The 27,400-nt window shown below is 40.7% G+C and overlaps 1 protein-coding gene across 1 annotated transcript; it reads left to right on the top strand.

Moving 5' to 3' along the window:
- Positions 1-633: 633 nt before the first annotated feature.
- Positions 634-17,464, top strand: LOC140275290 (zinc finger protein 385D-like). The gene is made up of 8 exons (XM_072370724.1): positions 634-811; positions 2,977-3,092; positions 9,067-9,174; positions 9,775-9,943; positions 11,859-12,107; positions 12,191-12,372; positions 14,531-14,632; positions 15,005-17,464. Exons 1-8 carry the CDS (start codon positions 802-804, stop codon positions 15,245-15,247), a joined length of 1,179 nt encoding a protein of 392 aa, XP_072226825.1. The 5' UTR covers positions 634-801; the 3' UTR covers positions 15,248-17,464.
- The last annotated feature ends 9,936 nt before the right edge of the window (positions 17,465-27,400 follow it).

Below are 27,400 nucleotides of genomic sequence, written 5' to 3'. Positions count from 1 at the left end.
CCGAGGCCACGCTGCCAAAACATACAATTCATCTGAACTGACAGTGATTCTTCTTTCTTTGAAAAGCTACGCGTTTGAATGCATATTTGTAAGCCTGTAGGGTGGGATGTTTTCAGCTGGTTTGTGCGGTTACTGTAGTTGTCCTGTGTAGTTTCCTCTCCATGCAGGGGAAAGCTCCAGGATGCATCTAAAAATACCATGAGCCCAAGAGGAAAAGAAGTGAGGATGGGAAAGCATTTACAGATGCATAAGAGGAACACATCACTCCTTCCCCAATACAGCAGCCTGGAAGGGTGGCCAGCAATCTTACTGGCTTGTTCTTGTGAGCTGCATGCTTGGAAAATAAATAAATAAAAATAATGATTTTCTTTTTTTTTTAAAGGGAAAAAAATGAAACGCCACGCTGCCTGTGTTACTTACATCCAGAAGTGCTTTTCTGGTGTTGGTACTGAGGGCTGAACTAACCCTGGGTGGTACTCCACTGTCACACTCATTAAGGTAATTTCAGTCTGTTAACGGAATTCAAACCAGATTTGTGGGAGATGGAGATACAGGAGTAGATTTTTACACGAATCTTGAAGACATGAGTAGGAGGAGGAACGGTGGGCAGTGTAGAGGAGGAGGAGGAGGAGGAGGAGGAGGAGGCGGAGGAGGAGGGAATCCAGATGGGAAGGAGCAGCCCGCGGCTCCGCTGCAGAGAGAAGGAGACACCAGTGGAGAAGACGAGAATCCTCATCTCTGCCCGGAGATGAAAATTACTTTTATCAAACACTAATCTGTCGGACTTCATTGGGTGCCGTCATGTATTTTGGTACGTAAACGCAGCATTTTTAATATCACGGGAGTTTTGATAAAATTTTGATAAAAGCGGAGTCACTTGTTGCCATGTCATTTTAGATATGAGCTTTGTGAAGTCAGTCACCTGAACAGGCAGCTGTGATGCACGTTGATTTTTAAGCTTAGAGACTGTGGTTTTGGACATCACAGTTTAGTCTTTATCTTTGTCTTGAATAGATGAAGAACTGTGCAACAATAGTTATGCAAGGGTGCAACAGCAGAGATAGACTACATGCAGAAAATGATGGCAGAGGCGCGCGTTCTTCTGCTTTGAGTACCTCACAATATTTCTCACAAGGCAGTTAAAGCTAAGAAAAAAATAGTGGTTTGAACCTTAAATGCAAGATATAGTAATCACGACTGGCTACGGATAATTTTGAAATTTGACATGATCGAGCGTTAACTTCGTGAGTGTTTGTGTGTGCGCGCGCGCGCGTGTGTGTCGTGGTCTAGTCTCTCACGTCCACGTGTTTCGTGCCATCTCATAAGTTTCCTCACAAGTCATTTCTCGTAAGAGCCATACCTGTGTCAACCACGCATGAGAGTTGCATGCCACGCACAGGCACAAACACACACGACTTTTGCCAAAAGCAGTAAGACTAATGGCAGAGCGGATGGGCGTGTTGTTTGATTTTGATTATGATGATTACACACTCGCGCGGCTTCTGATTCAAGCTGTAATCAAGATCAGAGGACATGCAAACTAAAGGCTCCTCAATCAGAGCTCGACGACACAAACAGGGCGCTTTTCACAAAGGACTGGATAGGCTTCGCACGCGCGCGTGTGTGTGCGCTTATGTGTGGAACTTCAATTTTGATCTATTGTGTTAGATGATGTGGTCTGTTATTTAGGTGTGTGTGAGAGAAAAAATTCTTGCTGAAGTGCTCTTTTAAAAGATTGCCAAGAAAAGAAAAAAGAAAAAATTACTGGACAGATGGAAGAAGAAATAATAAATTGCTACCCTGAATGATTATACCCATAGAATGCTTTTGTTATCAGCCATGAGTGAAACATGCGCACAAACAATATTAAATGTGAAGTTTTACATGAACTTTTCAACAGATTAGTCCTCTTTCAATCAGAGGGTTGATGGTACAACTCCCAACTTCCCTTGTCCACATGTTGGAGTATCCTTGAGCAAGTGGCTGAATCCCACATGGGAACAATGTGATTCTTGCTTGTTGTAAATCCCTCCAGATAAAAGCATCTAATAAATGGGTATAATGAAGTTATGTGTAAGTCATACCTAATTCTGTAAGATAACAGAGACTCATGTTATTTTAAAAGGTCCAATCTTAATCAGCAAACAGAATTACATTCTTACACTAAGTGTGATTCATTTGATTTCACTGCCAGTGCTGTTGACAAGTTCTTCAATCAAAACAACCTTATAGGTCATCTGTTCATATCCTTAAATGTGACCCATAAGGCAGTCCTGTATAAAGTACTGCCTCTATATATGTGACAGGAAGGAAACACAACTCATATGAGCATTTCCAAATTGGAGCACATGTCATTCTCAAGTTTTTCGTTTAACCAGCCACAAAATGCTCAAGACCAACGTATAACAACTGATACAACGTAATTGTTTTCTTCATGGACACCATTTCACTGGTTGCCGTAATGGTTACACGTAAGCACAACGTCCTGGTTGAATTTAGGCAATGATATCACTTGGTTAGGGTTAGAAATTGATCGTGGACTGAATGGACAGACTGAAATATATTGTTTTTACAATGGAGCCGTCATCCTGTTATTTCACACTTCGCAAGCAGTTGCTCTCATGACAGCTGACGGTCATGTATTCCTCTTACATATTATATCTCATCAGGTAGGTGGGCAGTAACTGATGAGTGGGTGTGTTAAACCATTCAGATTAACAATATCTAATATTTACCCGTATGAATGGGCTTCAGATTGTTGTGATTGTTCGGGTTACATCACACATTCATCCATATTTTTTTAAAGCCAGAATCCAAATTAGATGAAAACAATAAAGTTTTGAGCACAAAATGATGTTCTCTCTGCTCTGTTAGCTCTCATCATCATTATCATCATCTAAATGAATTCACGTAATCTCTGTTTGCTCCACATGTTCATCTAGCTGCCTTTGTCCTCCCTGCTGTGTTGTCTCTCAGGTAATGTGTGTCACAGCGCTGTGCTGCCACTGGCTCGTCCCACGCTGGGCAGGACCCAGCCCTCCCCTGACCCAAAAGCCCTCCTCCCCTTCCATCTGCTGCCTCGATTCGCCGACGTGAGTACTGTCAGTCATCAAGGCTGTCATGGCAACCAAATTCTCGCCACGCTTTTTAATCAAAACCCAAATTGTTCACTTTATCGCACCAGTTTTTGCTGCAAGTGGACGACTTAATTTCACGGAATGTTGTGGCTGTGTGGAGTTAAATGTTCCATACCCAGCTGGTTGTATGAGCACACTGCCTACACCTTTCCAAATATATCACCTGTGATGCAGAGAGCAGTGACATTTCCACACAACCTGGGGGGTGGAGCTGCTTCTTTGGTATTCCTCATGCAGTGCTTTTCTTAGAGCTATCTGCCGTAGTTTGAGGAGGGTGAAGGTGGAGGGAACTAATGCAGGCCAAGCGATCCCCGAGGAGAGCTGATGTGTCAGGAGTGGCCGAGGGCTGATGTATGGTTTACAAGCGAGTCATGTCTTATCTCTTTATAAAATCCTCGCTGCATAATACATGAAATCCTTTTTTTTTTCTGGCTTGAATCAGTGTAGCAGAAGTAATGGAGCAGTCTTGTGTGTGCATATTTCAAGCCAACAAATTGTGATACGTTTCTTTTGTTGTTGTTGTTGTTGTTAATGTTGCTGATTCGGCCTCATGCATAAAGCAGAGAGGTTAAACCTGAAATGTAGTAAAAGCTAAAACAAAGTCACTCATAAAACCCATCACTGAGACTGACCCTCTTTTTTTCCTCTCACGTTTGTACTTTTTTCTCATTTTTAAATGATAATCTGTTGTTAGATTTCTGGAAGAGAGGCTCGGATAGACACGAAAGCTTGGCCAGAAACAGAACTGCATGTGTTTGTCTACAGTTTCTGGGCTGTCAGAGTGCAGTGCTCTACATCTGAATGCCTTTGTGAAAAAGCCAAACTGCCTAGAAATGGGACATTTGTCTATGTAAGCCCTCTCTCTCTATATCATCCTATTCTCCTCTCGTCTCCATCCTTCTCGGCCACCCCTTCCACTTTCTGCTTTACACTTGCTGTACTCTCCTCTTTACTTCAGCTCTGTGGTCATATATGTTTTTCCCTCTTTGTCTCCTGCCATCATCTGTCTCATACCACACATTCTCATTTTCTCCCTTTTTGTGGCTCTTAGCTCCTCTCCTCTCCATCACCTCTCTGCTGACCTTTCCCTCTTCTTCATTCATCACAACAAACCCAATTCAAAATATTACTCTTCAATATGTTGGCATGTTTCACCTTTCCAAAGCTTTCTTGTACCGGATGACCCTAAACCATTTCTTTAAAAATCTCTCCCTACTGAGCCCTTCAAATCTATTTCATTTTATTCCCTTGCTTCTCCCAGTCTGCAGCAACATTGTCAAGCTTGTAAAAAGTCACCACGGCGTTCTGGAAATCTACATTTTTGCACATTTGAACTCTTTTTTTTCTACAATGAAGTTCAAAAGCATCAAATAAACAGCCAAATCATAAACCCCTCCTGCCACTTCTTTGAACTCATAGACTGCTGTTGACATCAGGCTGTCATCTCAATTAATGATTACCATATTGTCTGTGAGATGTCAGAAAATTGTTACACAGGCCAAATCCACTAAATATTTGATTTTCAGTCTTATATGATTCATAGTCATGGAATCTTTCGCCATTTTGCATAAAAGAAAACAATTGGTTTGTTTTGACTTTATTGTATAAATGAAACAAATGGCAGAAAATAGAATATTGTCTCAAGTTATTTTGTCGGAGACTCCGTATTGAACTTGTTGGTGTGTGGTTAGTAGGCACACAGCTGAACTGTGGAAGCGTGCCTTTTCACCTGGAACATGTGTTTTCATGTGTGTTTTTTTCTTTTTCTTGTGTGTGTTTATAAGCCGACATTCTCTCTTTAGTAGATGCAGTGTGCATCTGCCTCCATAAAGCGCCGCACAGGAGTTTGTTTGGTGCCCACATGTGCATCGTCACGGTTACAGGGTTGCGTGCGTGCCGATGTTTGTCATGATCCAGATCTTCAAACTTCCCCCAGCTAGTTTGGCTTGTAGTTTGACAGTTTTTGCTTCATAAGTGGAAAGTGAAAAATGGCGTTTCCAAGAAAAAAGTCATTTAAATGACAAAGAACCAAAAGCAGCAGCTCATTCATCACAAATTCTCTCCTTTTTGGTTCTTGACGTCATGCGTTCATGCACAGCAGTCACTCTGGTACACAAAGTAAATCAACGAATATTCATCATCATAAATGCTGACGCTCTTGATAATGATCCAGGTAAATGTCTACTCTGCTTCCCTTGGCCATACGTCTCAACCATGACTCACTGGAGCTGAGCATGTCTGACATGCCGCCACCCCTGAGTGTGAGGAAGTTTCCAGAACAAATATGCTGATTATAACTGATGCTGTGTGGTGTATGTGATGTCTTTATTTGTTGTATTATTACTGAGTAAGATTTGTTTCATCAGCTCATATGGTGTCTGTGTGTGCAGAGGAAAGAGAGGAAATAAGTAAAGAGGGCAGGCTGACTTTGCCACAGGTGCGAGTCGATTTTTAAAGTGCAGAGTGGGAGTCAAGGGAAAGAAAGTGAGTCCTTGGGGAAGCAGGGAAGTGACTTTGATCAGATGAAGACGAAGAGGGAAATAAGAGTTCAGAGGTAAGCAGATGGAGGGGTGGAGTGAGGAACGTGTGATGGAAGGTCAAACGGCAATACAGGAGCCCTGGGGCTGAGGAGGGTGGGAGGCAGCCTGTAACTGATGTTAAGATGCAGTCTTATCCAGAGAAGCATAAAACTGCTCTTAGAAATGTTTTAACACAAAGTTGTAGATGTTTTCCTTCACATTATCTCTTGATTAGATTTGGTTTTCACATAATACACAGAATAATGGTGCATATTGTTATGGGGGTGTGTTTGAATTTCAGAATACACAAACAGCTGCAGGGAAGAAGGAAGATAAGAGACCAGCGAGTGAAGAGGTGCATTCCTGTGCTGCTGCTGCTGCCTTGAGTGATCAAAGAAAGAGTGAAAGATCACACATACACAGATTCTGTTTTTGACGTTTGAAGAGGAGTTTAGCTTTCGCGCTCAAGAAAAATGCAAAATCTCTTGTGAGGGGCTATATGTCCCCCTTTCTAAGGCTAACAGAACCAGCTGGCTGACCCATTACAACTTGCATTTTTACATCAGTGCCAGCCTCCGTGCTGTGACTGCTTATATGACTCCCCTTGTTTAATTTGCCGTTTAAAGGTTTGTTTTGCTCTACACAGTCCAGTTGGGTTTTATTACACTGAGTATTAATGCTCATTACAGTTTACAGGTATGTCCTGAGGTGTGCTGTTGTGTGGTCTGATGCTGAAAACTTGTTTGATAGTGAAACTAAGCACAAACTTAGCACAAGAACTAATTATTTTGTAACTATTGAGCTGGAAAGACATTACCACTGTCAGTCTAACGGAGTGTTGCTGGAACATGCCTGGATGAGTCACCCCTGTGGGTTTTAAAGGTGGCAGTAAAAAGTTTGTTGTTTGTTTAAAATGGATAGCAGAGGCTGCGGTCAACATGGCTTCATGGTGGTCCAAATGGACTCCACTAATGAAGAGAGGAAAAGCAATCAGAATATCTTTAGAGGATTTAAAAAATAAAAAAAATCTCTGCTACATAACTTATTCCACACTGCCTCAGAACAGCCAATGAGTTAGTGAGGATTGAGTCACTGTGACCAGTGCAAGAAGCTTGACCAACTCTGGTACGATATTATGAACATTTAGTCCCAATCCAATTTCAACACTTGCCTCTTCCAGTTTCTATCCTTCCATTTGCATTTTCAAGGTAAAGAACTATGGTGTTATCCATTAAAAAATAAAAAATTCTAGTTTTAATGGAACATTTCTACACAGTTTACTACATGATCAACACATGGTTCAATAAAGGGTTCCAAGTACTCTAAACAATGCAGAGGTTAATTCAATATTAATAGAAGTCACTACGTTTTATGATATTATACATGCCCCAAACTGATCCACCGGAAGTCTGAGATCTTGAAGATGTTTTAATTTTCTTACATTTCTCCAATTTTTCTGCAGACAGTTGAAAAACATGCCTACAGCCTGCACAGCCTGTAGGATACAGTGTAATGCCATCCCTTACTGTTGTAGTAGTTTACAGTGTCTGTCCCTGAGAAGAAATGATAATTACTGGATTTAATCAGCTCCTGTAAGTGTGTGCATAGCCCTAAGCATGCTGAGGGTGACATGTTATTACTCACGATAAGAAATTAATCTGTTTGGTTTGTATTGGCAGGTACAACACTAATCTGGTGTAAACAAGCTTTTACAATATGAGAGCTCACAACAGAGCCTGTTTACATCATGTTGCACACAAATCTTGGCATGTGTGATAAGCAGGTTGTATAGAAAGTGACCTCTCAGCTGGTGCTCTTCGCTGCACTTTTCTGTTGTTTTGGTAGGCTGCGCTCTCCTGAGATTCTGTAATCTGACACCTATCAGTGGGTTACCATGGAACAGAGCTTGTTGAAAGAGATTACTACAGCAGTATTTGCTAATAGTGCCATTCCAGAGAATCTCGCTTTCTCTGTGTATGTTGCCATCAGAGCTGATCTATGTTTTGGTAGCCGGTTCTGCAATGCCTGCATGTTAGTGTATGCGAGTTGCTCCCTTTGAAACTGATGGCTCTCCCTGTTTTTGTAAACAGGAATGACCATTGGTTTAGTCTGTAGTGTTCCAACTGGATGTAATCCCCATGATTCTTCTCAAAGGTAGAAACCACATCCTTAAGCTAAAAGGGCTTCAAAGGGAGGGGCAAAACCAGAGTAAACATTGGTAATGTTCTCCCAGGACAGACAGCCGTATGGGCTCCTAAAAGGCCCCAGATTTACTCTGGCTCCACTGGATTTATCTGAGATGCTTGCGTTTCAACCAGTGGTTTTGAATGTTTTACTCTGTACCTTTAATCACAGAATAAACCGTGCTTGCCAGCTAGAGGTGGAAGCGAGATACTTAGGAATATTTTACTGAAAAAAAAGCTAGATGAGATGTGGAGTATGCAGTGTTTACAGAGTTTAAAAATTTTTTATGCTGGTTTTCAGCCATGAAAACATTAAGTTTAAATTAGTCTGATGTGAATCTATAACTTTCTGTTCTACAAGCCAGTTTTGACTGCCATTCTTCCAGCTTGCAGGTATTGGATGTTTTATACGTTTTAACTGGGTCACTTTAAGTCACTTTAACCCTGTTGCTGTGTCAACGCTCGTGATAAAAAATTTACATGACACTAGAAAAAAAATACCAAACCCAGACTGTTAAAATGCATCTAAACATGTTAGTCCAACCAAAATCATCTGAAATCAAATCAACGCAATCAAAATCTATAAGGCTAACAAATCTATATGTACAATCAGCAAGACTCAAATGGACCTAGGCACATGCTAAACAAAGTAAAGTTTATATCTATACAACCGACTTCTCAGTAAAGCTGCTCTCAGTCACATTTTTCTTTTGTAATACAGGTAAACACGTCAGACATTTTGAATGAAAATTAGCCTGTTAAGACCTGTCAGCTTGTGGTCTCTTAAAGGATTCCCAGACTGTCGCTATGCTCTAATAGAATTATGAGTTTCTCTGAAGTGTCATATGACAAAATTACCATTCAAGTACTTTAAAGATACCATCTGTGCAGTGAACTAGCCGTGCTTACATGTATGATGATCTCCACAGAGAAAGTTGGAATGTATGTGCTTGCCCAGAGTTGCAGCGTCTGACATAATTTAGACAATATAGCTTGGCTCAACTGTGCATGCAGCTGTGCTGAGTGTAAATTTGGGAGCTCTGAAAGGAGAACATTAGCATGCTCCCAGCATGTCATTTAAGGTTCAAGGTTAATTTATTGTCATGAATAGATTAACCTGAAATGCTTAACATACTGACACAGGAAGAGATAATTTTCACAACCCAACACAGTCTTTTGTTATACAGTAAGACACAAATCATGACCTTTCCTTTTCCTTTGTTGCAGATGGATCACATCCACAAAGCTCTGATTAGCCCTGGGTTTGGGCTGACTCCACCCCTGAAAAGGAAGGCCAGTTCCTGTGGTGTCTGTCGGCTGAGATTCAACTCTGAGGTGGGCGCTGTCACTTCGGAAACACACTGAATTGTTTTTCTCTCAAGGTTTTTCACACACCCTTTCTTGGCAGTTCAATGGCTGAGAAGACCTGCCCTAGTAATTGGCTGTTTGACTGGTTCTGAGGTGGTTGAGCTGTCTCAGAACTGGCTGAATTGGAAACGCCTCTATAATTTGACCTCTGAAAAGAATTAATGTTTGTATTAGTTTATTCACAGAAAGGGCTGTTGTTGCCAGAACTGCAACGTATTGCCGTTACTTCTTTTTCAAACATGAGATAAAGTCTTAATGCGCTGCTGTCAGAAATAATACATGCTGTTAGAAAAAACATGATCAACTGTCACCATGCAATTTACTGAAAACCGATGTTAACAAGCATTCACATATGGAATATTGCAACTTTGAGGTATTTGTAGCCCTATTTCTGCATTTTGAAACAACTGCATATCACTCTGAGAATCACAGAAGCCTCTGAATCTGCTGCGGCTACATTTCTGTTCCCTTTTCAGTTTTGTGTGATATAACGTAAAAAGAAATCAAATCTGTCAGGTTTTTGTATTGGTGCACATTCAATTTACACTGGTGTTTGCTGTCACACAGGCACAGGCCTCTTCCCATTATAGCGGCACAAGGCATGCAAAAAGGCTGAAAGCTCTGGACGCCCCAGATTCGAAGATCAGGACCTCTGAACCAGTCGCTAAGGAAACCACATCGCAAATCCTCTCGTCACCCTGCTCGCAACCCAGCAGCTCTGAAACAACATCAGAAGGTGTGTGTCTGTGCAGGCACTCATGCTTTCACACAGCTTGTGTGTGTGTGTGTGTGTGTGTGCAGACTTCAGATGCATGACAGTGTTAGGATATATGAACATACATCTCTTTTTTTCTTTTTTTTTTCCCAGTCACGACTTTAACTCTTTGATGTGATAACCCTCCTGCTGCGTTGGGTTGCTCAGTGCATAGATTAAAGGTTGAGCATTATCCTCCGCTCCTTCTTCGTGTCTACATTTTCTGACCTCATTCAGTGGCCTCCTGAGATCAAACGCACATTGAAAATGCTTTGAATGTGATCTGTGGGCAGCTGTACAGCGCGTGTGTGAGTGTTTTCATGCGCCTGAAGCATGTGTCTGGAGGCATGTCAGCGTTAGTGTGGGGGTGGGTCAAAACACCGACTGCTTTCCAGCATATATATCTACAGTCATTGTGCTACTCTTATGTGCGTGTGGGCATTTAAAAAAAATAAAAAAATACACATTTCACAGTTCAAAAACACAAGTATTGAAAGATTCTAGTTGACACCACTGATATCCCAGTTTGTTTATGTTAGAAACATTATGAACATTTTTAGTTTGGAGTTTGTTTCAGGGAAATAGACGAGAGCTCTCTTAGGATCACTTCAGTAAGAGAGGGCGACAAACAGATTCCCACTCAGCGTGGCAGCGCTAATCATTATTATTAGCAAAGAGCAAAGCGCAAAGCATGTGCTCCTACAGGGGCAAGTTAGTCTGTCTCCGAAAAGATGAAAGAGCCAGATCATCTCTACTAAAGACTGTCGGTTGAAGTGCTTGCAGGCAGATAAGAAGGGGAAAGCAAGTTAATAGCGTTGGCAGTCACCTGTGGCTTGGTGAAGATTTTGTTTGATTACTCTAAAAATGTGATGATTAGTGCTTCTGTAAGCTGCAAGAACTATAGTGAAGTGGGAAAATGTTTCCCTTAGATCCAAGAAACATTCAAATGGTTCAGTGGGTGATGAACTCAACAATTCTGTTCATAATGTTTATTGACAGAATTTTTGGCAAAGCCGTGATTGAGCTGCTCTCCAGCTCAGTGAGCTCAAGATCACGTCTTTGGCTTTTGCAGATGATGTAGTCCTGTTGGCTTCATTGCACAGTGACCCCCAGCTTTTTCAGGGTTTGTTTGCTTCCAAATGAGAGTTAGCATCTCCAAGTCTGAGGTCTTGGTTCTTAGATGAAAAAAGATGGATTGTTAGTGGGCTGTTGAGGAAAAGTTGCTGGCTCAAGTTGAGGAGTTCAGGTAGCTTTGGGACTTTTACATGACAGGGGGGGAGAATGGAGCAGGATAATTATAGGCAGTTCAGTGCATCGTCTGCTCTGAATTGGATGTTGTATCGATCTGTGAAGAAACAACTGAATCAAAAGCTGTCTGTCTTGGTCTGTCCAGGGTTAGGGTTAGGTCCAACCTTCATCTTTGGTCACATGTAGTGGGGGATGACCAAGAGGACAAGATCAGCTATACAAGAAGCTGAGCTGGTGCTCAGAAATTGGCACGATCACTGGTTCGACTCCTGGCTTCTAAGTGTCTTTGGCAAGATACTCAACCTCTCTCTTGGGCTCATTAGTATGAGAGTCACTTGTAAACTGCTACAGTTCTGCTAAATCATTTAACATAAATATCTTGGCTTAGAAACTGTTTGTCAGACTTACTGACAAACTTTTTAGAGTAGAGCTGCTGCTTCTCTGAATCAGAAGGATACAGGTTGAGTGGTTTAGGCGTTTGACGAGGACCTGTCCTACTGGGTGGCAGATGGTGGACACGCTGGAGAGATTGAGTGTCTGCTTATCATCTTACAAAGCGACCATCTCTCTTTCTCTCCCCACATCTTTCCTTTCTTACAATATCTTTTCGTAACTTAATCTCTTACTGCTTTTTTTGCCTTCATCTTAGAGCCATCAGCCCCAAACCCTACCTCAGAGACAGCACCATCGACCAGCAGCCCCTCTGAAACTTTCAAAGAGTCTTCTGACCTCGCCCTGCCTGCCAGTCCGAGGACCACAGACAAAGAGACACAAAAACATGTGGCAGTAGAGGCTCCAGAAGGGGAGACAGAGGAAGAGAAAGCTATGCGTCTCCTCTACTGCTCCCTCTGCAAGGTGGCTGTCAACTCAGCCTCCCAGCTCCAGGCCCACAACAGTGGTGAGAAACTGTCGATGTGTTGTCAAACTGAGCCTATATGTCCTGTATTTGAACTTCTGTGATGTGACTTTATGTATGCTCAGGTACTAAGCACAAAACAATGCTTGAGGCCAGAAGTGGCGATGGAGCCATCAAGTCCTTCCCAAGAATGGGGGTCAAAGCTAAGTTGGCCGCTCCATCTGAGCCACCGACTGGACTCCAGAACAAAACTTTCCATTGTGAGATCTGCGATGTGCACGTCAACTCTGAGACTCAGCTCAAACAGGTTAGTCGGAGTGTATTTTCAGCAAATAAGCAAAGATTTGGAGTGGGCAGGTTGTTGTATTTGTTTATTCCATCAAGTTGATACAAGATTTGATAAAACTCCAATAAAACTCTGATACATACAGCAATCACCAACAGCATTAAAGCAACTTGCCTCGTATTTTTTATGCCCTTCTTGTACTGCTAAAACATCTTGGACATCCACAGTTGATCCTTTTGGTTCTGTGGGCTACTGAGTGGGGCCTCATTTTTCACACAGATGCATCTGATCCCTATCTGGTCTGAATAATCAGATTGGGATCTGGTGAGTTTAGAGGCCAGGTCAACACCTCAGGCTCCGTGGTTCTTCAAACAGTTCCTGAGTAGTTTTTGCAGCGTTGGAGGAGCTAACTGTCTTGCTCGAGTGACCGTCTGCTGCGATTGGGAAGGGTTGTTAATCACGTTTAAAAAAACAATCCCGCTTCGTCCCTTTGGCCCTACCACTTTCTCATAGCACCTGTTTTACAGGGGTAAGGTAGTGGTTAATAAGCCACCCAAAATGGTCCCCAGTGTTCCGGTTGAAGGATGAGATGATCACCTCTTCTTGATTTAAAAAAAGAATAGGGACTCCTTATCCCTGTAAGAGTCTTAAAGCCAAGAGTTGGGGCCAAGGAAGGGAATTGGGACTGGACCTCATTCACATGAAAACCAAGAGCAAAGGTTTAATGGTGTAACATAGCATTGCATTGAGATGAACAATGTTAATACATCATCTACCTATCAGTGGTTTTAATGTTGTGGTTGATCAGTGTAAATGGCAGGTGGTCTTGGTGCAGCCAAGGTATTTTAAATATTTCTGTCTCAAAACTTAAAACTAACTAACAGTGATTAAAAAAAGATGGTTGACTGATATTCAGTGCAAACATAAACTAAAAATATTTAGCTATTTGTTGAATTTCCATCAATCTTTCCTCGTTTCGTTGTCATATAGGTTGTCCAGAAGTCTGAATTCCCACTCTCTGTTGCCAGGTTTTCCAACATAATTTGTTCATTTACAATTTGTTCTCCTTTGTATTAGGTTTATCAGTTTCTGCTCTTCTTCTGCAGCTCTGGCAGGCAAATTGGCACCATCTACAGCTTATTGCAGTGATCCAAGTCTTAATAATCACATAATGGTGGTGACTGGAAAAGCGCATAAATTCACGTCTTATTTAGCAGATTTTCCTGAAAATTTAGTGTCAATTTATGAAAGATTGAGATCCTGTAATTATGTTCTGTAACCTTTAGCTTTAAAAACATCGAGGTTTAATGTTCTCCGTGAACAGAAAAGGCTTTGTTCCTTTCTTGGCTGCTACCAAAGTTTATTCTATGTTTTATTGCTTCTTGTGTGATTCAACGATTATTCTGCACCTTTCGGGGCTCGAGACAGAAAACACAGTAAGATCTTCCAGGTAACTGGAAGTGTGATGCTGGCTCATCACACTTTTTGTGCGTGTAAAGCTATAAAAAGGTCAACTTTCACTCGGATAAGTTAAGATCACCTACTCAAACGTTTGAACATAGCCATCGTCACTTTATTCATCGTACACTATAAGAGAAAATACAGGATCATGCTTTTTTTACTTTTACTTTTACTGGGTTTCAGGTGTGAACATCTCACACCTGTCACTGCAGGGGAGTTAAAATCCATGCTCCCTCGAGATAATTAGTACAAAGCTACTAAGGCTCTTCTAGTTGAGAGAGCATTTGAATCTGACGCTTGGCTCTCTGTTCGTGATAGGAATGCATACCCTTGGTCTTCACACCTAATTGTTAAAAAGTTAACTCTGGCCAGGTGCTCATGAATATTTAACAGTTCACTGCTGATTGTGTGCCATGCTGGCTATAGCCATCTGCTTGTGCTGGTCAATCAAATCAAAAAGAGATCCAAACCCGCCCCTCATGAATATTTTGAATCTAAAAGTCGGAGCCGACAGATTACAAGCATTCGGCCTGAAATGCCAACATAGGAATTTTGATTAAGTTTCCTTTACTTTTCCTCTTCACAAATTATCGAAATTTCCAAGCAAAAGCGACCGTTGCCCTCTTGTTTTGTCCGTGCGTTCTTTATGCCGCTGCGTGTGTCTGTCTGAGACTGTTTTCCTGTCTGTTTATCTGTGAGTTTCTCTTCTCCGCTCCAGCACATCAGCAGCAGGAGACACAAGGACAGAGCAGCAGGTAAACCAGCCAAGCCGAAGTTCAGCCCTTACTCTCCCACCCAGCGTCACCAGGGTCTCCAAGCAGTGAGTACTCTGCTGTTTCTTGACTCACCGTTCTTTCACCCCTCATCACTGTGTTGTGTGTTCATGAGCTGATCCTCAGGAGCCTCTTCCAGGAAGCTCCACTCCCTGCTGCAAGTGTGAGAAATGATCAGTGATATGGACTTAAGAGTGACATGTTTTGCACTGCTCTAGTCCTGTGGATGGGTTTCAGGTTGTGTAAAACTATTGACATGATTTCATTGGAATTAATGGGATGGCTTATGCCTCTGTTGGTCAAGTACATACTACTTCGTACTTTCTTATTTCTCTCCACTTTCCCACTTAAATTGTTCAATGTCCTCAAGGGAAAAAAAAAACTGTATAGCAGTTTGTTTGTTTGTGTTTCGCCCTCAGATAAGGCTGACTCTACGGAAGAACCAAGACCTGAACAAACCCCTGGCCTCTTGTCTGCTGCAACGTCAGCTCTCTGTTGCCGCTGCTGCTGCCATGGCATCGTTGCCCCCCTTCCCCCTCCAGCCCGCTGCAAACTCGAGCCCCTCCCTGTTTCACAGTCAGCCCCTCCCTCAGGCGCTGCTTCATCCGGCCCCCTCACCCATCTGTTCAACACACACATCAGTTCTGTTTTCCCCCTACTGACCCCGTCGATGACTCAGTCAGCTCTGAACAACAGCTGAGCAAGACACAGGACCTGATCAAGATGTGATACAGAGCTGTGCTCCCTATGGTCTCCATACCAACAGGGTGTCACGAAGCAGAGCTGAAGAGCTGGGACTAGTTATGATAAAAGACGTTTAAAGCAGCAAATGAGAGAAAACAAAGCATGTGTGTGACTTTGTAAGGGTGCATGCACAGATGTAGTTGTCAGAGAAGTGCAGCATTCTCAGTTTATTTCTGAATATATATGACAAAGATACTGAATGGTGTTGTTCCATGATGACTATAACTGTGTTTTCTTTTAACAGTGGCTTGCAAGATTTTGGAACACCAGGTTATAATTGATGATAACGTAAAATATGATTTTTCTGAAAGGGATTAGGTTCAAGACGAAACATGTCTTTTTTTTCTGATAACTCTTAAATATTACTTTTTATATCCATCTTTTATGGATTCAAGATAAGAAAGGAAAAGGGTTGAAGCAAACATTTGGACACCGTGTGTTGTGTGTACTTGCACTTTGGCAAGTCTCACAACCTCTGAATAGTTTTTTGCTCCAGCATAGAGGCTTTCGGGAACTTGTTTTGGTAGATTTTTACCTTTTAAAGGCTGTTTAAAAGTTCTGATGATTAGTCAGTGTCATAACTGTTAGAGAGCTGTGAGAATGCTCCCACCTTGTTGAATGAGAGGGTTTTGTGGCTGGTGAGCTAAGTGTAAGTGCTACTCATGGTGAGGCTATAGACATTATCCCCATCTACAACAACTCAAACCTCAAGGATTTCATAGAGGTTTGAACGCACACTATATATTGTGATTTTTACACCACTTCACTTTTACATCAGACTGTTATTTATTTTGTTGCCATTTAATCAACTGAAGAATGTCCTAATTGTGCTGCATTATTACATCCATTGTGGCGCAGAGTCCATCAGGAGTAATGTCAGACTTGTTGGATAGCTTACTGCTGGTCATGACTTTTGTGAAGATTGAAGAGATGCTTTGTTTTTGTGCTTTTTTCTCATTCTCATGGTCTCAAAGTTGGTATTTTTTGATTAGACAGTTGATCACAGTACAAAGTAACTGCTTAGAGGAGCTCATGCCTAATAATTGTTGTGAAAAGCTTTCAGATTTGCATCATCTGGCCTTTCCTAATCATCACTGTGGATATGGTATAACACCAACAAGCTAATAAAGGTCTCAGACTGTGGCTAATTAATTCTATTAAGATCAGGAGCTCAAATCTCTTGAGGTGCCAAAATGTTTGCATGCTTCTCCTTCACTCCTTCTAAATGATATGACGCACGAATCTTCCTTCAAATGTATTGAAAAATATTGAAACTTTAACTTCGTAACAATTTCATCTGCTACTCACAGTGAAAAGGATTTCGACCAAGGGTGCCCACATTTTTGCATGTCACTGAAAGTCTGTAAGTTTGTATTCTCAGCCATCCAGGTCATGGTGATGCTAAGAGCTTGAAAAAGAGCCACTGGACATCTTGGTTCTTGAAGACCTTTTTACAGCTCATCCGAAAGGCTTCTTCCGTTCTAAACTAGTTGCATTGATTCCTCTCTCGAACCATTAGTCTTCTCAGTCCAGAATGTGTAGATTACAGTCCTCAAAAGAGTGTCCCTTCTCCTTCAGATGTAAGTGAACAGCTGATCTATGTTAAACTGGAATAATCATCTTTGAACAGAGGAGCTGGTCTCAGGTATCACTTCCTCGCACTTACAATGCAGCCTTGACTCTCCTCCCAAGGCGGTTTCACAACCATTCACAGCTTGGATCCTGTGACAAAAACAGGCTCTTTCAGGCAGGTCAACAACTCACAGGTGAGAATGGCGACCCACACATTGGTCAGGTGGTTCAGTGACCTTAACGACCCACCAAATGTGGACTGCTCCTCTACGGCTTATAGGCCGATACTCCCCACCACCAAGTTTAAAACTTGAGAGGCCTTACGAATGGGAGATGAAGAAGTCCAGTTGCCCTTATCCAAGTTCTTAGGATCACTGAAAGTATGAATGCCACTTTATTATTTTTCATTAAACATTTGCTGTGGACACGTAAAAGGATTGCAGAAGTTTCTTGTTTGTCTTTCTGAGGCTAAAAGCTTTCTCCCAGAGTCATTAATGAAAATGGCTAACGTTGTGTTTTATGTGTAATATATTGAATAGATAAGGGCAAAATTGAATCAGCATACGATACTGGTCATCTGTTTGTCAGATGGAAATCTGTTCAAGAGACTCATTCAGAAAGAGTGAATGCTTGAACAAATATTTATGATTTTTTTCATCAACTGCTTGTATATGAGCTCATTTAGACATTGCCAAAAAAACCCATAGAACTTCCTTCACTGTGATAAATCAGAGCAGGAATGTTCTGCCCGATGTTATTATCGGCCTCTCTAATGACGTTTTACACTGGAGCCCCTAGCAATGTGGTCAATTTGGTGTACTAGTGTTTTTAAGAAAGGTTGTTCTAAAAGATGTGAGTGTGTGCTGCTGCCTGTCAGTACAAGTGCAGACCTGATGAAATGAGTGTGTGCGACTGCTAATGGCATTCCTGTACTGACGTTATCTAAATGATGGTCTTATATATGCTTTTAGAGGTCATAGTCAGGTCAGAGACTGTATGACTTCTGCTTTCTCAACTTTGCATGACCCTGCACCCTTTTTTTCTTGTTTTGTTCTTTTAGCAGCCATCTGACATCAAACTGGATTAATCAGCGAAATATTTTTTACTTCTGTCTCCCGCAGTCAATCCAGAGTAAATAGCTCAGAGGCCCAGTTCATAGAATTAGCATCCAATCAATCATTTTCTCCTGATTCTCCCAGTCTGAACAGGGTTCATTATCGTTATGATTATTAATCGTCCGGGTTGATGATTTTCAACATCTGTGCAGGATGCTCAATTCTCCACAGAATGCTGGAATTCAAACTTCCACTGGCCTCTTAACTCCCTGGCTCATTCGCTCGCCAGCCTTCACTCCCCTTTCTTCTTCGCTTTATGTCATCTTTCTTTGGTTATCTCACAATACAGTCATGGCTTCTCTCTCCACAGCTCTCAGTCTCTCTCTCTCCACCATCAAGTTCATGGCAGGCAGTCGTACATGCAGTAATAAACGTGTTCGTATTACAAAAGCCTAACTTGGCATTCAGGGAATTTTTCTTTCTCCTCTACCTGGAGAGACTACAAAGGTACAATGCTGACTTGTGAATGTCATGTGAGGGCAGCTTTGCTTGCTGTTCACTCAGACAAAAGACTGTAATAAGCTCTTGGCACGAGGGCGCAACATTTTGACTTCTGCACATTGCATTTTATTCCAAATCATAAAACAAAAGGTGGTCATGGGTAAATGCAACGAGACAGCAAACAACAGAAATGAGGGATGGAAAGAAAGGATTTTATTCAAATAATGGAAAATGTACAATTGCAAAACTTTTCTTACAAGCTGCTTGTAAAGTCTACATTGCAATAAGTGTAGTAAGTAAGTCAAATAAAAAGAAATACTGAGGGAAATGTTGAAGCTATATAACTCGCTCAATATTAGCCAAAAGCATAAAGACAAAGATGTATCGATATATAATGTCCACATATTTACTTTCTATCTATGAGTTGGAGGACATATCCAACATTCTATATGTAAACTGACTGCATTCTCACACAATGACTGCAAACACAAGAGAAAAAGTATATTCAACGTTTCTTTCTCAGTGAGTAAAAGACAGTAAAGGCCTTGGTAAAGCCTTAAACTTGGGCCTATTGAAGTGGTCCATAGTTGATTCAGAAGTGTGTTTAAAAATGTTTACCTGTTATAGAGGCCATTCTCTTTTCATCGTCACTGCTTTTACAGTTTATTTGTGGTTTTGCTGTAAAATGCTGCTATTTAATTAATCCAGTCTACAATCTATCACCGTAAGGTTCCTTGGGCCTCTCTGCACGTTTACTTGCGCAGTTGTGTTGAGCTCCGGCTATCGTTCGAATTGGACATTCAACTGGACCACAATCCCTGTTCCAATTTACATGCACAGGTTCACCTCCTTCGGTTGAATGGCCGATTTAACTTATTGACTGTAGAATGTCAAAGACCGCAGCACTGTTGACCAAACCTTCAAGATATTCTGCTGATTCTAACTTTCTCTTTGCAAGATCATTGCACATGTAAGTACGGCTGAATTCACTGCAGAAGTGTTGTCTCTAAGTTACTTGTAGAAAATGAAAGTTTTCCATATTAAGCTGTGGTTATAGAATTATGATTTTGTTATTAGAGTAGAGAGACCGCAAAGGTGATGCGAGTTAGTGGTCGATTGTCTTTTACAATTTCCGAAGAGCGGTCTGAATAAAGATAAAGAAAAATATTCATGAATGAGAGCAGCTTTATTGATGATTTAGCTGTGTTCATATACATTTACACTTTACTGTTCCCACAAAAAGATGCAAAGCGATGGAAATTAAGGAGCATGTGCAGAGCCTGAGACCATTTGAGTGTATTTGAGCACACACACAGAACTGATTTGGCCCACAACTGCATTATTGGGATACGTTAGCCCAGTTTTGAGAAGCTCAGTTTCAAGCAATTTTGGTCGGACAAATATGTTTACATGTTGTTTTTTTTTTGTTCTAGTGTAATCTAAAGTCCTTGCTGACAGCAACAATCCCAAAGCTTTTCACCTTTCAGTTTGGAGAGAAAATGTCTTTTGTCCAGACAATCTGCCACTATTTCCTCTCACTTTCTTTTGGTCTAATTCCTTTTTCATTGCTGCCAGAACGATCTGTTTTAACTTCCTCACCTCACAGTTTTTCTTTCCGAAATGCATTGAACTCGTTCAGATGGTAATTTCCAAACTTCTGACGCTGTCGTTTGTGGTGAAAGTCTGGGAAAGGTTTTCTTCTGAAAATCCTTCCAGGCAGGGGTATATTTGTGCAGGTGTGGCTGCGTGAGAGAACAGTGCACCGCCGCTCCACGGTCTCCCAAAACCTCCTGAAGGTCTTTGCAATCAGATGGGGCTTTGATTAATCTTTTTGACTATCCCACAGGCAGTTCTCTCTGAAAGTTTTCTCCTTCTTTCAGACTTCAACTTGACCTCCATAATTCCTGTTAACTGCAGCTTCTTGATTACTTTATGACCTACAGAAACCTGAAAATGCCTCTTGGGCAGAAATTAATTACTTTGATTGATTAATTTTTTTTAGAGGTGGGCGTCTACTTAGATAAGCCCATGAATACTGATAACTGGGACAAGATTAAGGATTTTGGGAAGTCAGAGTCTTTGTACAACTTTGAAACTTGCTTCAGCTGGATTTTCATGGTGCACAACAAGCAAATTCAAACCTTAACCAATTAATCGAATTAAGAGGCGAGAGGTTAAACCTCTTGGAGTGCAAAAAATTTTACTTGTTGCTGCGTTCCTTTATGGAAAAAAGAAAAGTACCCACAAATTTTGCCTGAAATATATATATATATTTTTTTTTTTAAAGGAATGTTTGCCTCTCAGAGATTTTATTGACTTCTACCCATATACAGAAATTTCACCAGTGGTCTTGGTTTAAAGGTAACATAAAAAAAAATCTGCCTACCAGCACATGTCAAAGTTTAAGTGTGAAAATGGTAATTATGGGGAATGGGGTTGTAAGGAAGGCGGTTATACAATGGATACTTTGAGGTTTATAAAGGACTACGTTTTGGCCCGAAACAAAAACTTCCTGGCACATGAAACCGGATTGCGTTAAACGTGATGAAAGTAGTCTACAAAGGTTGGCACTTTGACACTACAAATTGAAGCAAATTGAGGCTGTGGGAGCATTGTTTCTCCAGCTCAAGTGAGCAGACTGAAGGTGTTTTAGTAAAGAGGAGCCGTGATACAACCACCATCTGTCTGCATCAGCATGCTTCCAAAGCTATACAGGGAGCAAGAGTTTAAAGTTCACACATAAATGTCAATTCCACCTCTTCCCTGAGTTTCATTTTTTGCTCTTGCAGCAGCAGACAGGATTTGTTAAGCACTGTGAGGCTTTCCGGTCCCGCAGGAGGCACCGCGGTGGGTATGGCATGGAGCAACAGATCAGTATAAAGAGGGGGGTTGGGTGTGAAGTAAATGGCCCAGCAGGGTGTTCAAGAGCAAGCTGGAAGGCATATTGACCAACCTGCAACCCACAGTGCTGCTGTTGTCTGGGCTGAAATGAATGTGACGGCAAAGGAGTGCTCCTTCAGTTGGATTTGTTGGCAGTGCAGCCTGAAAATGGCTTTACATCCATGGAAGGGAAAATGTCATAACATGGCCTTTCTGCACTGTTTTAGTATATAAAAGAGAATAATAAGTTTTACATTAATACATCAACAGAGATGTATTTTTCTACATTTTCTGTAGGTGTGTGTGTGAATTGAAAAATACAGTCATGTTTAAAAGAAAGTGCACCTTATTTCAAATATAAGGTGCACTTTCTGGTGCCTTGCCACGTCTTAAAATTGGGTAAATCTGATGGGAAATATTGCATTATCTTACAGAGGTTTTATTTTTTACTAAATCAAAGAGCAGAAGTAGTGTGTGAAAAACACCCCACGATCTAGTAGTTTGTAGAACCAACTTTAGTGGCAGTGATTTGAAGTGACTGTTTACTGTATGATGTTATCAGTCTCACATCATTGTGGAGGAATTTTGGCCAAATTCCATTTGTTTGCTGTTTGGATCATTCGTTCATGCACTTCTCTCTCAAGATCAAATACCAGCATTTCAATCAGGTTGACGTTGGGATTAAGACTGGACCATTGAAACACCTGAAGCTTTCTCTTGCAAATTCTTCCAAACAAGCCTTACTTGTCCAGGCTTGTACGTCTTTTTCTAATTGTATTGACATTAGCTTTAACATTCTACATGGTAACTGAGGCCAGTACAGTCTGAAATGTAGCTTTTGGGTTATTTTTCAATTTCTCTGGGCTCCGACCTTGGGGTGAACTTAATGGGAGGTCCCCTCCTTGGAAATAAAGCATCTATCTTGAATATTTTTAACTTTCAAATAGTCTTTCTTATTGTAGAACAATGAACTCCAAATTGTTTGGAGATGGCCTTATGACCCTTTTCATTGTGATTGGACTCCAGACCAGCAAATTGCCAAAACCTCTGCTTTTATAGAGGCGCTCACTCTTGCTGATGATCAGTTAATCAAGTGGTTTGGATTAGCAGCACCTGACTGCTGCTGACCCTTTTAATTTCTGAGGCGGTAAGGGTGTCCTTAGTTTTCAGCATGCTGCTCCTACATTTTCACTTGGCTTTTGTTTAATGAAAAATGACACTGTGTGATATGTCATGTGCTGTTATTGTTAATCTCTGGTCGTATTTGCCGGCTTTTGAGGTCTATAATGACCAGATGACTTTGTATTTTGTCCTGATATACAAACCTTCAGAACTAAAAGAGGGTTTACTTTCATCTTCACATTGCTGTAGGTGGCCACGTAATGTATTGCGGTTTCTTTATTGATCTAAGTTCCACAAAAAAACAAGTTATAATCTCATTTCCTGGGCTTTTTCTGTCTCACACTTCAGTGTTGCTGGTTGATTACATGGTCAGTGTTATGATTCCATTACTATAAATTGTGAATGTGGCACCATATGCACATTTTCCACATTAAAAAGGGGGGCTGTGTATTTTTGGCCCCAGCAGAGGCCAGAACAGAGATTAGAGTTAATACGTTTCATCTGGTGGCAAAGCTGCTGATCATTTTGTTGGCTGGTCACACTGTCTGGACAGGGGTGTGTGTCTAAAACATCTGACTGGACAGAGATGAATTCATGATCTCTCAATAATGATATCATTACATCACATCCACAGGTTAACACGATTGAACTGTTGTACCAACAAGGCAATCTATTTGTTTACAATCACATGTCTATAGAGGTCTTATCTTTTTTCATGAAAATCTCTTTATCTCTAATTCAGTGAGCTCCTCTTTTTCTCCTACCTGCGATAATAAGCTTCTCTCCAGGCTGCTGACATGTGGCGAATATGGGGTGGTAAGACAGTGTGATGGATTTGTCTATTAAATCAAGCCGTGGAGTCCCTCTGGCTTACTGACTTCATATGTTTCTCTCCCTCAATCTTTGTCTTCTTCTTTCATTCTTTGACATACACACACGCATGCAAAAACACAGAAAAAACATCACTGAGTATTTCCCTGCTGTGAGGGAACATCTGTAACATTTGCTTGCTTTTATTGAGAATTTTACAGCTTTTAAGCAAACAGAAGTGATGTTATTATTAAAACAGTGAGTCATTACTGGTTTGTGTGGCTCACTTTGCTCACTGAGTGCTCACTCAGTCCCAGAACTCACACCTGTTACTATGAAAGCACACATATGTTCGATGTTTTTCTTTCCTTCTTTTGTTCATAATATAGCTTAACTCTTACATATCCTCATGTAAGCAATGGGGAAATAAGTCCACCGAGAGCATACAAAGTGCCAAATGTGTGGTGCCAAAGAAAAACTAATCATGTGTGGTACACCCTGGTCTGCCCTGAAAGTGCAGGCCTGTTTCACGGATGAGACACCCCGCTGAAATCATTTGTTTTCAGTGGGCAACACAGACGACGCTCAAGCTTTACTAAACCCCTCTGTAGCCTCAACGTGCTGCAGCACATCTGCCTGTGTATGCAGCATGCCAGAAGGTGAAATAAGGACATCAAAAATATTGCTTTCTGAGGTAACTTTGAAAAAAAAAAGGCACTTTCAGACAATTACTAGACTGAGACTATGTTTTACAGGGAAATGTATCTAAATCTGTAATCTATAAACTGTCCCACCCACTAAAGATTTAACTTTTGACACTGAAATCTAGCTTTACTATTAACCAATTAATGTTCTTTCTGAGAACTAACTCAAGAAATTTTTTTTTAAAGCACAACAACGTAAAATATATGGTCTTCTTGTATTACATACCTAAACCAATTGGTAGAGGTGGCTCAAGCAGGTTTACTTCCTCAAATTTTGAATAAGATACAGTTAATCACTGAAAACTGTATTCTCCCAAACAGTAGAGGACGACATCAAAGGGCCAAGGACTCTCACATTTCTCACACAAGTGGATGATTGTTGGTACTTATTCCTCCTTTAACATTTGAAAAGTACTGCAAGGAAATCTCATGGACACACACAAACCCACAAAATATGCTGTTCCTCTTGCAGACTTCAATTAGATAATTGTGCAGTCTTCTGATATTTCACTGATATACTGTTAAGAAGTTCACACTTACTGTATATCTCTTCCTTCATATTACTATCATTGCTTAGGAGTGTTAAAAGAATAACTTCAGCTTTTGCAGCAAGTCATTTATTTTGTTCTCTTTAGCTTGATATTACTTTTATCTCTTTGCACATGTACTGTTTCCAATAAACCAATTCAACTCAATTCTGAACTCTGGATGACAAAGTGTTTCATATGTCTGAGGATAATGAAAGTTTTACTGTGGCTTGGCCAATGCAGACTCCTTTCACGTTTATCTAGAAATAGCTAAAGGCAGTAAAAGAAAAGTTTTATTCCAACATCAGCGACAATCAAAGTACAACACAAATGTGCTTTAGTCCACCTTTGACAACTGTCAGAGAACACCCAGTAGTGTTGTGCAGTGTAGTGGCAACGTCTGTTGAGACTTTGATAAACAGCTAAGAGTCGTGGCATGGCATCCCAAAGCACTCCTTCATGTGATTGAATTTATAATCTGGTTCTGAGCAGAGAGCCTTTAACTGACCACCACATCAACTTCAGCCTCAAGCATTCAGCCATCAGTCCTCTGCTCATGAAGATGCATGGTGTTCAAATAAGTTAATGTTACTGTTAGTTTTTACCACATAGTATTATAGAATAACTATTAAGCTGTTGCTGGTATCTGAAAGAATTTCCCTAACCTTATCTGATTTATCCTGACTGCTTGTAACTTGGTTGTCATCGAACTGTTTCTATCTTATTCTGAAAAAAAAAAGATTAATTGTACATTAGCATTGAATTACTGTCAGCAGCTTCACCAGCAAAGAAAAAGTATTTTTTTCCTCTGTAGTTCCTAACTGTATTTATGACTACATTTTGGTCGCTGGAAATGAATTAATTATTTTTTACTGCATTCCTGTAGACACACGATACAAGAAACATTTTTGTCAGTAAGTTACTGTTTGTACACTTAAAGTGGTTGAGCTGCATTTGAGTCTACAGTATGTATCCTGTATTTGATCATTTCTCTAATAGAAATTACACAGCTCTGTCTGGTAATGATAATAAAACATTAATTAATGTAATATAGCCATAATAATAGTTAATATGCCAGCTGATCTCAATTTATCCCACAGAGGGTTGTAGAAGGATTGAGCATAATTTACTCACATCAGATGAGGGGCATGCTACAACCTGAACCTGTCACCAGTCCATCATATGGTCAATACAGAGAGATTTTTACTGATTTTTAAATCAGTAAAAATACATATAAGCAACAAAAACAAACTTTAGCAAGGAATAGGAAGCTTACGTTTCAGACTCCAGACTTAAAGATGCTCAACAGTTTATACTGTAGTAAAGTTTACAGGGAATTCTTGTGAATAATGGCGTTCTCCTAAAGGGTTGTGACAAGTCTCTGTTTTTTTTCCCTTCCAGAGTGCACCTTGGTTCACAGCATGAAGCTAAACGAGAAGGTACTGCTGAGTACTGTCTCATTTCCTTGCAGATGTGAAAAAAAATGTTTACGGAGTGCCATTGTAGATTTCAGTTGAATAAATACTTTCCTTTTTAAGACCAGCCATTTGTTCTCTCTGTTATTTTGAAAATGACAAGTATGATTAATGTCATTTTTTGTCTTCACAGCGTATTGTTCCAAGTGCACACAAAACACTACTGTGCCATTTGTTTAGTTGTTCTCGACACTTTCCTTCATTGACAAAAGGTCCAACTGGATCTTATTAGCTACTGGGCCCTGTAAGTAAATTTTTTTCTCCCCAACAAGTAAAACATATCATATGTTACTTTGACCTCTAAAGTTAAATAAATCGTGAGTCATAATGTAATATCAAGTAACCCAATATTTACAGAACATTTATTAAGCAAAACCTAGGGAGGGAGGCATAAGTAATGAGTGCTTATGAATGCAGAGTGGCTATAAACGAGACAGCTTTAAGCGCATAAACTCATATGGGTGTTTGTTTAGGCCTGATGTCGAAAGCAAAGGGATAAGAGTCCAGACACTTGAGAGGAGTGCCAAAAGACCAACTAGCTCATTTAAAATTCACATTCATCTTGTAACTGAACAACTTTCTGAGCTGTCGTGCAATCTTAGCTTGAAAATGCCTTGGGAGTTTTATAAACCTCAAGGAACACGAATCAAACATTGCTTGTCAGAGGGTTTTGAGATTAACACAATTATCAGCTCCATCCACATGCAGCACAGCGCTTCATAGAGCACAGCGTAAGCTCTTATCTACAGCAGTCAATTATGAACACTTATTCTGGTGGAACTGAATGAGCCTGACCCTTGATGAGTCTTAATCCAATTTACATTTTTTAAAAAGTTGATTCATGGACTGCAGTCTATGAGTTTATTTGGCCGTCATTCCCAGTGGTGCGCAGTCTCCAGCGGTGCTTTGTTTGTTTCTAATTGACAGGAAGGAAAAGGGTGAAAAGGGACTGATTGAGACGCCAAGAATTATAATTAGATAATAATTGTAGAGCTCTGAGGCTGTCTGCTTTTCGTTCCCAAAGGATAAGAATAACAAATACATCCCTACAGGGAGGACTTAAGTTTTACTGTCTTTATTATTGCGCCATCTAGCGACTAGTCACCTCCCTTACAGGAAGTGACGTTTCTGGAAATTCCACCAATCAGCAGCCGCGGCTCTCAATTCGAACGTCAACTTCTGGGGGATGATATGCTTTAATAGTGTGTTATTTTGCGGACTAACTTAAGTCTCATGCCTGTGTTGTGTTGATGTTAGAATACAAACCAAATAACTAATGCTACACAATTTCTGGTAGGTTTAAACAGACGCAGTTTTCATGTATCACGTCGGGCCGTAACTACTGAAAATAACCGAGAGGTCTGGCCAACTAACGTTGACGTGCATGCTAACTTAGCTAAGGCGCTAACACTTTAGCTTCGTAAT

Source organism: Leuresthes tenuis, unplaced genomic scaffold (assembly GCF_036924035.1).
Source record: "Leuresthes tenuis unplaced genomic scaffold, fLeuTen1.0.hap1 SCAF_18, whole genome shotgun sequence".
Classification (NCBI taxonomy): domain Eukaryota; kingdom Metazoa; phylum Chordata; class Actinopteri; order Atheriniformes; family Atherinopsidae; genus Leuresthes; species Leuresthes tenuis.
The sequence above is the reverse complement of the archived record's forward strand: the minus strand, read 5'-3'. Positions and strand labels throughout refer to the sequence as shown.

Excerpts from the sequence above, each read along its gene's own strand:
- LOC140275290 (XM_072370724.1), top strand. Across the intron at positions 9,944-11,858 it reads CTCTGAAACAACATCAGAAG|AGCCATCAGCCCCAAACCCT; the intron begins GTGTGTGTCTGT and ends CCTTCATCTTAG. Across the intron at positions 12,108-12,190 it reads GCTCCAGGCCCACAACAGTG|GTACTAAGCACAAAACAATG; the intron begins GTGAGAAACTGT and ends ATGTATGCTCAG.